The sequence below is a fragment of the Nicotiana sylvestris genome, chromosome 10 (assembly GCF_000393655.2).
Source record: "Nicotiana sylvestris chromosome 10, ASM39365v2, whole genome shotgun sequence".
NCBI lineage: Eukaryota > Viridiplantae > Streptophyta > Magnoliopsida > Solanales > Solanaceae > Nicotiana > Nicotiana sylvestris.
The window spans coordinates 72,207,304-72,218,919 of NC_091066.1; the positions used below are offsets into that span (position 1 = coordinate 72,207,304).

At 36.0% G+C, this 11,616-nt stretch overlaps 1 protein-coding gene across 1 annotated transcript; it reads right to left on the reverse strand.

Annotated features, from left to right (window-relative positions):
* Window positions 1-1,373, reverse strand: LOC138879506 (uncharacterized). The gene is made up of 2 exons (XM_070159121.1): window positions 839-1,373; window positions 1-752 (listed from the first exon to the last, which is right to left on the reverse strand). Exons 1-2 carry the CDS (start codon window positions 1,371-1,373, stop codon window positions 1-3), a joined length of 1,287 nt encoding a protein of 428 aa, XP_070015222.1.
* Window positions 1,374-11,616: the final 10,243 nt, after the last annotated feature.

Below are 11,616 nucleotides of genomic sequence, written 5' to 3' on the forward strand. Positions count from 1 at the left end.
TCATACTATCTGCCCCCCCCCCCCAACACTATCACCATTAAGTCCAAGTACTGCCACTTTAACCTCCTCTTTTGTTGGCTGCTTAATCAATTCTGCATTCAGATCAGTGTTAATCAGATTAGGAACATGCTCTATGATATCAAATGATGAAGGAGTAGCTGCTTCTGTGAACTGTTCCTCGTAGAATTTGATAGCCTCTTCTGCAATTTCTTGTTCTTCTTCAATCCAGGTTCCTCCACTATTTTGAATTCTATTAAGCTGATGTCTCTTCCTCCTACCTCTCACTTGTGCATGGAAGAACTTAGAGTTCCTATCCCCTTCCTTGAACCAAGTCATGCCTGCCTTTTGTTGCCAATATTTCTCCTCTAGTGCAAGACATTTGATCAATTCTACTTGAACCTTTTGTAACCTTTCCCTGTTCATCCCTGTAGGATTTGCTTCAAATTCTGCTTCATGAACCAGCACCACCTCCTCCATGCTTGCTATCTTTTGGAAAATATCTCCAAATGTAGCCTTACTCCACAATGAAAGGGCCTTCTTTAATTTTTTTAACTTGTGATTAAAAAGAATATAAGGATTTGCACTGAAATCAGCTGTCCAATTCTCTTTCACCACATCTTTAAAAGTCGCATGTTCCACCCAAAAATTCAAGAACTTAAAAGGTTTTTTTATTGGTGGAGTCTCAATATCACACTTCAGATACATTGGACTATGATCAGAACCAGTCTTTGACAAATGTTGCACCTCTATTCCTAGAAATGTTTGTTGGAACTCAACATTGGCCAAGCATCTGTCTAGCCTTTTGAATATATAGTCTTCCTCTGCTCTCCCCTTCCACCATGTAAATATGCTGCCTTTAAATCCAAGTTCGAAGAGATTGCAAGTGTTGACGCGTGTCGAAAGTCATCAATTTCATTCAATGACACAGGTAACCTACAAAACTTCTCTTCTTCGTCCCATATTACATTCAAATCACCTCCTACAAGCCATGGTGCATCCATATCCCTTGCCATTGCATATAATGAATCCCATAATTCTATCCACTCAATTGCATCACATTTAGCATATATCAATGTTAGGACAAACTCCACATGCGATTCAGTATGAAACAATCGTAGTGTTAATTGTTGCACCATATTGTACATAACAGTTACCTCAAATACCTCATCTATGAAAGCCCAGATCTTGTTGGAAACATTTGAAATTGCATGTGCAAGTCCTATCTTGTTTATGTACCTTTCCAGTTTTTTTGCTTGTTGCTTTGGCTCCATTAATCCTACAATTTCATAGTGATTTTGCCTGTGCATTTTTGTCAACCTTTCAAAGGCCTGCTGTATGTTGACTGACCTTATATTCCAAATGAGAGCATTCATCACTGATTGTTGGATTTAGTTAGCATTCTCCTTGTGTTCACCCCAGCTTTTGGGGCTGCAAAATTATCTTTTTGTTGTTTCTTCTTAACTTTTGCTGTTGATTTTGCCTTTTCCACTTGCGTAGGTGATAAGTCACCTTGCCTTGCAGCATTCATAAGGTGTTGGGTAGTTGATTCTTGATCCATGTCGTATCCTGATCTACCAGGTTCTTCTCCTTCTTCATTGTCTTCCTTCCCTCCTGATGTAGCTCCAAATGCATTCTTTTTAGGGACCAAGGCCTTCTCTTCTCCTCTTTTTAACAGCTGCAACTGCTTTTTCTCCAATGTAACAGTAACATTTACTATTTCTATTTTTTGTTTTGGCCGTTTCTCCTTCTCTGTTGTGTTGTGTCTTTGTGGGTCTTCTTGTGATTTCTGAAGTTTATCATCTTTTGTTCCTCCAGGATCATTTACCTCTGGGCCTCTTCCTTCATAGTTTCCAATTTCTGTGACTTCTGCTATCTGATAATTATTGTTGTGCTCAACATTTTCTGATCCTCCCTTTATTAAAAAATTATCAGTTGTATTGTTGTCATTGTCATGGGGCTCTCCATTTACACTTTGCTCATTTTCTTCTTTGTCCTTCTCATTTGGTTCCTCATCAGCTTGTGCTCCTAATGGTACTTCGTTCTCCTCTGAATCATATTCCCTTTGTGCATCCCATAGCCTGCCTCCACAGCCTTGCACTCTTTCTTTAAATGTAGAAGATTTTGACCCTTCTGCTTGAGAATTTGGAGTTTTATTAAGTTCCTTGTTCACTAATGTATCTTGTGATGGGATTTCCTGACATGATGTATTGATCTTCACTATTCCATCTCCTGTTTTATCCTTGAAACTTCTTTCTACCCATTATGCAGTATCTTTTTTTGCTTTTGATGCCTCCTTTCCATTGACTAGACCATTAGTCGAACCAATCCCCGATGAGTTAAGATGAAAAGCTTGTGCTGCTAGATTTAGCTTTCCCTCATTATTGACCATATGTTTTGGTTTTTGCTTTGTAGATGCTTGGTTATGAACTGCTTGACTGTTTGTTGCTGCATTAGCTGCCACCATTGCCAATTGATTAACAGGTTCTTCCTCTTCATCCATCCCTTGTAATATTGCAAACTTGTTAGCTACTTGAACATGATCATTATATTCATTGTCTACTGCCACCAATTCCTTACCACTGTTGCTCTATGCTCCTACTTGTCTATATATAGTACTTGTACCCTCCTTGTTCTGATTGTTTTCAAGCTGCTTAGCTGGTGCCATCTCCATTCCATTATTATTGAGACTAGTATTTTGATTTACTACATTTCTAACTCTGTTGTCCTTCACTTCCTTCCATTGCTCTTTTGCTGTAACATTCACATTACCCACGACCTTTCCACTAGATAAAATCATTATAGGCTGTGAGTTCCCTATGTCATGCTTCTTAGTTGTATCTGCTTGGTTAGCATTCTCCTTCTCCACATATAGTTCAGGGTGTATCCTCCAACATTTAAATTGATCGTGCCCTTGAAGTTTACAATGTCTGCAATATTTAGGCAGCATGTCATATTGAATTCTCACCCATTCAGTTCTTGTTGTTCCTTTAGCTTCATTGGATATGTCCATCCTCACCGTTTTAGGCAAATCTGCAAGTAGATCAACTAGTACCTTCACCCTAGCACAACTAGGTCTAGTTTTATTAATTGTTTCCATGTCTAGATGCATAGGTTTACCTACTGCTGTAGCTAGAGAAAATAGACATTCTTTCACAAAAAAGGTTGGCAATAAACCTGGGAATGAAATCCAAGCCATTACCTTGGGTGTTTCTTCATCTGCTCTAAACTTTGAGTCATAAATCAATGGCCTAAGCTGATATTGATAGCCATCCCTGTCCTTTATGTAATGAGTTTTTGATGAGAAATGAAGATAGTCCTGCCTTAACATCATTCTAATCAAAATGTGTCTATCTCTTAGAAATCCAATGTTACACTCACCTTTAATTCTGCATTGAATTGGTATTAACTTACGCAATTGTTGAATTTTTGGGCTGCCATAAGAACATTTACCAACTATTGCATATTGTAATCCTTCGATGATATCCATCCTTTCTACTTCTGCTTCTGTGAACTGAATAATATGCTCTCCATTCAATATTGTAGGTGGACGAATGGGAATTGGCTCAACTTCCTGTTGCTCATGCATTGCAGCATTTAAAGTGCAAGGTTTCAGAATTTTGGAGTAATCCATCGGCTGTTTGTTGTTATTTGTGTTCCCTGATGTTTGTGCAATGTTTGGAGGAGGTTGGGTAGGCAGCGCAACCACAAAAGGTGGCTGGCCACCTGCTTGTGTGTCCATTACAGTTGTAATTCTTTAGCACTTTAATTACATGACAAAGGTGCAGCAGCTTTGCAAGAAAATGATGCTACTATAATTCGAATTAGCTTCACGTTACTTACTGCTTATGGCTGTGAATCCAATTTCACAGTCCAAACTGTGAAAAACAGTAATTTCGATTTAAAATGAAGCTTAGAATTCAAACCAATCTTAGAAGAGAAGAGAACACTTTCACGTTATCAAAACAAGTTGTTGTGCTGAAGAGTAGCGTTGGAATTAGTGAATCGCTGAAATTGAATGAAGAACACTGTCTGCTACAGTAACTCGTGAAAATGAAATTAAGATCTACAAAAATTGACTATAGATCTGAAGTTGAAACCAATTGGGTATTATTCGTAAGGAAATTATGTATCTTTTGACACCAAGTTTGGTTAGTTCCACCACCGGATGCCGGAGTTATGACCAGAAAATGATGACGAAATTACTATTCCTTCTCTTCCTAGAGAGAAGGCAGAGAATTATCGAGGTCGAACTCTTCTCCATGTATATGGTGTAGGGTTTCTAAACACTTTATCCTTAGTTACCCCTTTGAGCCTTATTTATTTCCTTTCATACCCCTCTTTTGGAATCAGTAGCAAAGATCAGAAACGCAAGCGCGAAAGATAAGTAAAGGAAAAGAGAGAAAAGAAAAATGAAAATGAAAATGAAAATGAAAAAAAGAAGAAGAAAAAAAAAGAAAAAGAAAAAAAGAGTAGAAAAGAAAAACAAACAAACAAAACAACAAAAAGAGAAAGAAAGAAGAAAGGAAAAAGAGAAAGAAAAGAAAGAGAAAGGAGAGAATCACAACAACAAAGCAGTTTCTATGTCATGAACTACTTTTGACATGATTCCTTTTAAAGATACGTAGGCAGCCTCACGGTTCGGTCCCATCAAAATAAAATCCCAAAACTCCCCAAACAAAGAAACTGGGGCAGAAGTTATGGTTGTTGTAAGAAATCTGATTCCGAAAGTTGTAATTGTGAACCCATTTGAATTGTTTTGAGCCTTTGACACCCTTTCTTTCTAACCTTATCCAAAAGCCCACATTACGGTCCAAAGAAAGACCTTTCGATCAGTCTTCGAGAGATGCCAAGTCGAGCAAGTAAAGGTAATTCATATCAGGGGCAACACCCTGGTTCAAGTAGGAAAATGAAAAAAGAGAGAGTCTTATTGGTAAAAACCCTTGCGAGCACCGTAAGGCGACGGGAGCTGAGAGAAATTGAAATGAGAGAGTCTTATTGGTGAAAACCCTCATGGGTACCGTAAGGAAAAAGTGAGTTGAGAGATGAACAAATGAGAGAGGCTTGTTGGTGTAAACCCTTCAGGGCACCGCGTGCTGAACAAGGTCAAGGTTTTGGCGAAGAAGTCAGGTTATGGAAACTCCGGGGCAACAAAGTATGGCAACTGAAAGTTTATTGGTTGGACAACTTGGGCCGATTAATTCGAAATGCATGTCATGATCATTGGTGCCAGCTGCTCCACTCAGATATGTCTCTTTTCTTTTTCCCATTCAGATAGTCTTCCAGTTTGGATTTTTCTTATCCTTAACTCTAAAAGTCATTGCATTTCATTTCTTTTGGGTTTATTTCTCTAAGATGGTCCCAATGTCAGTTATGTTTAAGCAAATAAGAAGGAATTTCAAAGCTTACTCCCAACTTCCAAAGTTGCACACGACACAGGGCGACCAAGGCATTGCTAGAGATAGTATGATGTGAAATGGGGTATAAAAGGTCAGAAGAAGTTCCATCGTTGAAATGGTATGGTAATTTTGTGGGAAATGCAGAGGTTCAAATAGATAGGGTAGAGATGTAACACAACGGTTTGGGTATAGAACACTCGGGTCATCTAATGTCATGGAGTTTGAAAGTCAGTCGGGAAGTCAAGCGGTTCTTGGCCAGTTCAGGGGAACTCAGTCAAAACAAAGCACGACAGCGGGGAGGCCACTTTCAGCAGGAATGCCACAAACTAACCACCACATTTTAAACTGACAAGATTTTTCTTTGATTGAAACAGGGGCAGAAAGTTTCGATTGTTTCGGAGAAACCCTCCGTAGGGGAAAAGCAAGCACCAGACAGGTTTGACTCTTGATTTTCAGGACCCTCCTGGAAAATGGGACCTAGTTTAAAATTCAAAACAATCATGAGTAGCAAAATCTAGCATAAATGTACCCCAAGGAATATAAGATGGTTCTAAAGTTCGCATGTTGGAGATAGGATTCAATTAGGAGTTGTCAGGACCCTCCTAAATAATGGGACCTAGCTTTAAAATTTCGATTGGATAACAAAATTTAGCGTAAGTTCTGGTGTAGGGTAATATAATTTAGCCATAAAATTGTCACTCTTAAGATAAAACTTAACTTTGTTTTTCAGGACCCCCCTAGATAATGGGGAGTAGTTTAAGACCCTCTTAGATAACAAGATTTAGTAGAAGTCCTACCTTTAAAAGATATAACTTATATTTAAAATTGTTGAGTTGTCAGGACCCTCCTGGATAATGGGGTGTAGTCTAAAGATCGACTTAGATAACAAGATGTAGTGATAGTAATACCTTTAGGAGATATAATTTAGATTTAAAATTATCGTTTAACTATGAGCTGTCAGGACCCTCCTGGATAACGGGACCTAGCTTTCAAATTCTTAGTAATATTTGGTAATATGAATCTGTTTAACACTCACATATGTGCCCAGCTACCAAAATGCGGCAGCAAATTTTCTTTGTTTTGTCTATTTTTGTTGAAATCAGGTACCCACTTGGAGAACAGGGAGAGGCAGTTCAAGTTCAGCAGTCAGGCGCCCACCTGGAGAGCACGGGAATACAATTCAAGTTCAGCAGTCAGGCGCCCACCTAGAGAGCATGGGAATACAATTCAAGTCCAGTAGTCAGGCGCCCACCTGGAGAACATGGAATACAAATCAAGTTCAGCAGTCAGGTTCCCACCTGGAGAGCACGGGAATACAATTTAAATTCAGCAGTCAGGCGCCCACCTAGAGAGCATGGGAATATAATTCAAGTTCAGTAGTCAGGCATCCACCTGGAGAAAGGGAAAACATCTTAGATTACAATTCAGGTCGGCAACAAAGGGAATTCACCGGGAGAATACAAGTCAACAAGGCAACAAGAACCACAAGAGCAAGTTTGAAGATATAGATAGGATTTTTGTAATGCATTGATCATAGTCTAGTCTAGCTTCTTTTTATTTTGACATGGTGTAATAAGGGGTTCAGTAAGCAGTAGCAGCAATAACAACAGTGAAATCACAGCTCATGGTAGTCCCAACTACCAAAACTTCCCGATCTACACTGACCTGATTCCTTTATAGCCAAGGATATATATGCAACCTCAGAAGCAGGGTGCGGTCAAATCTTTCAAAAATGCTTCTTAGGGAGTACTCAAACGGGCAAAAATCGCCCGTATACGCTCACTTTATCTTTGCACGAAAACTCTTCGTGTTTCTGAGCAAAGAGGGGCAGCTGTGAGCACGTGATTTTTGCCCTATATGAATTATTCCCATAAATTCAAACAAAATAAATTTTTCCCATTGTTTGCAATCTCGGGGATTTTTGTAGCATTTTTTTGACTAATTGCTTGCATTTGTCTGTGCACATTTATTTTATTTCATTCATGAATATACAAAAATAAAAAACATTGCATTTGTATTTAGGATTTAATTTTGAATTTTTAAATGAATTAGTAATTTATTTGTGTTACAAAATAGAAAAATCACAAAAATAACTCACTTTTTGCATTTAGCTTCGGATTTTGCATTTTTTTCTTAATTTGGTAATTAATTAGCTGTGGTAAGTATTATGTTGAGTAATTAATCCAATTTGGTAGGATAATTTTGTTTAGGAATTGATTTAGGTTTTATTTTTTGAAAAGAAAAGAATTTTTGAAAATAAAATTGAAAAAAGAAGAAAAGAAGAAAGGAAAAGAGTTGGAAGAAGTCAGATTTTGGGCCAGTTCATTTGAATTCTCCCAGGACCAAACCAAATCACCCTTTAAACCCGCCTGACCCAGCCCAGAATCTGTTTCCTACCTGGTCCAATCTCCATCATAATCAAAATGACATCGTTTCGTTCTTTTGATCTGGACCGTTGATCTCTATTGATCTAACGGTCCGGAAGTGGGGTTTGAATAATATAATATTGTCTGAATCTTCCCCCCCCCCCCTATAAGCACGTGATTTTTGCCCTATATGAGAATTACTCCCAAAAAATTCAAAAATAAAATAATTTTCCTTGGTGTGCAATTTTGTGATTATTTTGTGATATTTTTGAATAATTATTTGTATTTGTCTGTGCATGTTTATTTGTTAGATTAATTAAAATACAAAAATATGTCGCATTTTGCATGTAGGATTTAATTCTACAATTGTTAGTAATTGAAAATTACAAAAAATAAGCATCGTTTGCATTTTTAGCATTTAATGTCCAAATATACAATTTTATGCTTAATTATTACTTAATTGTGCGTTGATTGTTATTGGGAGTTAATTTGCGCTTTTATATTAGTTCTTAATAATAATTTAAGAATTTTTATAATTTAGTTTTAGATAAATAAAAGAAGAAAAAAGAAAACAAAAATACAAAAATCGGAATTGGGTCTCTTCTTCAATTTCAAGCCACAGGCCCAAAAAATGGCCCAACCTTCCTTACGACCCAGTCCATTTCGAACTGGGTCGACCCAGTCCATAACCCAACACCTCTATTATTTTACAAACAAAATAAAATAAAAAAAAAAAGAAGAAAAAACCCTAAAAAAGACCTAAGTCATCCGCCCCCCCCCCACTTTTGCTTCTTCTTCTCCAAGTTTCTCCCTAGCATCAATGGCTTCCCCTCCATCCTCCTCACTGCACATACACACACACGACGTTCTCCATCGTCCCATCGACCCCAACACGAGCAGCCATGGCTGTTCCCCTCCCCCCGTTTCCCGTTGTCAAAACCAAACGACCATTGGAGTAGCCTCACGTCCACCACCGTTGCTCCGTCGTGCTGCTGCGTCACTGCGTCTTCAGCTTCACCATTGCTGCTGCTGGTCACGTTTTTTGCTTCAGCTGCCTCGTCCGCTGCTGCCCGCGCCAGCTTCTTCACGTAACCAAACACGTCGCCGCTATTTCTCCTCCTTCCTCCGAGCTGCTGCTGCCGTGATGCTGCTCGTTTCCCTCCTTCCAGTCACGTCGAGGTCGAGCTGCTTGTTTTGAGTCGGCATCTGCTGCTTCACTTCATCGTTCCAACTGCTGCTACTGTTTCGACGTTATTTCTTAAAGTCGAGTTCAAGCTTTTGTTCGAGCTTTGGTCGATATTTGTCAAAACAGTCCATACATGGTTCGAGTTCGTCGTTGTTCATCTCCGGTTAGTTGTTCTAAGTTTTATTTATGTCCATATTTTTGTTTGATATTTTCCGGATCCAAAATCGTTAAATGATTCAATTCTTGTTTTGTTTGTTCGTCGTTGAAATAATTTTTTAGTTTGTTCATGTGTTTTGTTGAATTAATTTTCAGATTTTAAATGGAAATTTAATTAGTATTTTTTCATGTTTGTTTTATTGTTTAGGTAAAAGTTGTTAGTCTAATGTTGGTGAGATACAAATTGAAGTTTAATTAATTGTTTCTTCAATTTGTTTCATGTGTTCTATGTATTTTTTTTAGAAATTGTTAATATTGTTAAGTTCAAGTTTAAATTCATAATTGTTTCTTCTTAGGTTTTGTTTTGTTATTTGCCTAAAAGAATTTAGTTGTAATAGGGAAGTATATTGGTTTAATCATTTGAATCTGTCATGTTGTTTTTGTTCAAAATAAATTTAATTCATGTCCATACTTTGTTTAATTGTTCTTGAATCCGAAATTTGTATAGTTTGATTTTCTTGTTTATTGTTTATCATTTATGATTACTTCTTGAATTTGTCTCATAATCTTGTTTAAGTTTAATATAGGAATTGTTGATTGTACAGTTGTTAGAGTTAATTTTAAGTTCAATATTATTGAATTTAGAAATCTAAATATACTTGTTTGATTGTTGTTGTTGAATCTGAAAATAGGTTTGTTTGTTGCTAAAAATATTGTTCAATCAAATTTTAGTTGTTCTTTGTTGTTCAATCATGTTCATGTGATTTGTTGTTGAAATGTTGAAGAAATCATGTTCATGAGATTTGTTGTTTGAATTTATGTAGAAATTGGTCATATTGACTATATTTTGGTTGAGTTTGATTAATTGATTGTTATAGCTGATGGGGTAGTTTGGTAATTTGTAGTACGTTCAGGGATAAAATGGTAATTGCAATAAGGTCGGAGGGGTAGTTTGGTAATTGAATATTTTGTAATTCTTTATGTTAAGCATGGGGGACAAAATATAATGGGGTGGGTTTGTGATATAATTGTTTAATATAAAGGGGGGACAAGACAAATTTTAGTGTGCGGGAATCTTGTATTTGTTTATGTTAGGCATGGGGGACAAAATATAATGGGGTGGTGTGATATATTTATTTAATGTAATGGGGGTGAGTGGAAAGATAATGGGTTTGGTAGAGAAAATGAGTTGATTTTAATTGATTAAAAGATTTATGGGATGAGATATAAGTAGAAGTCTTGAAATCAGATTTTAGGACAGACAGACAGACGGGAAAAAATATAGATAGAGAAGAAAATAATAGAGAAGAACAAAAAGAAAATAAGAGAGAGAAAAAAGGGCTAAACATTTAGGAGAGAGAAAATTCCGAAAAATATTTAAACTTAAAAAATAAAAATAAAAAATAAAAAAATCTTCTGCTTTCTTTCATTGTTTGAAATCAGAATTAATTGTTGTTTCATCAAAGCTTGAAGCTTTTGTTTTTTGGGATTACTGCTCCACTGGTTTGCAAACTCTGTTCCTGGGTTGTTACTGCTGCTGGACTGTTGTTGATGTGTTGTATTGTTATTACTGCTGCTGATTCTCATCTTCATCTTCTTTTGTTTCCAATATCAGGTACACAATTGTAATTTTGGCATTTTGTAAGCCGAAATGAAGAATGGAGTGTTAAATTTTTAATTTAGTTTTAATTTTTTTTGTATTGTATTTAGATTATTCATGTATTATTATTCTGTAAATCACTGTCATTTGGCATAATTAGGCATGTTATAGCGATATATTAAATAACGCCTTAACCGGATTATTAGGAAATATATTTAAGCCTGATTACTAATTAAAACTGTTTAATAATCAAAATAGAAGAAATAACGTAAAAAATGGCGTTATTGAATCAGTTTGGCAAAAATTGACTGAGTTCCTTATTCATAAGGTTTTTTGTCAACGTAAGGTTTTTTGTCAACGTTAAGTTAATCGGAATCATGTAGTTAATTTCAGTTAAAACATGAATTAGTTTGCCAATCAAGTATTAGGACATGATGTGAATTAAAACAAGGTTAGTTAAGGTTAAATTGTTTAATTTTTAGAAATATGGTTTAGTAACCAAGTTTTTTTTCCAATTTTCAGTATTTGTAAATAATTAATTTCAATAAGCTTAAGTCATACTAACAATATGAATTTTAATCCAACTATGGGATAATTAGTTTTTTTTTATTTTTTGACAATTCCATGTTGTTTGTAATTATAATTTTAGTAATATTACTTTCCATTAATATTCGTTTTAAATTAGTAATTAATATGTTATTTTTAAGTATGTAGAGATTGACTTCATAATTATATACAAACTTAGTAATAATAAAGATGTAGTCATTAAAGGGTATTCATAAAAATAAGGGAGGATCTCGCTAAAAAATAAATAAATATAAATAATACAAAAAATTGCAGTCCTCCAATCTTTTTTTTTAATATAAGAAAATACCTAGATTCCGAGATGGGCGATTTAGTAAAATTCACAGT

What these genes read in the sequence shown, in the direction of transcription:
- LOC138879506 (XM_070159121.1), bottom strand. Translation starts at nt 1,373, where the DNA reads ATGAATGCTCTCATTTGGAATATAAGGTCAGTCAACATACAGCAGGCC. An exon ending in AAAGGCAGCATATTTACATG is followed by an intron (nt 753 to 838) that starts GTGGAAGGGGAG and finishes AAACATTTCTAG; the next exon opens with GAATAGAGGTGCAACATTTG.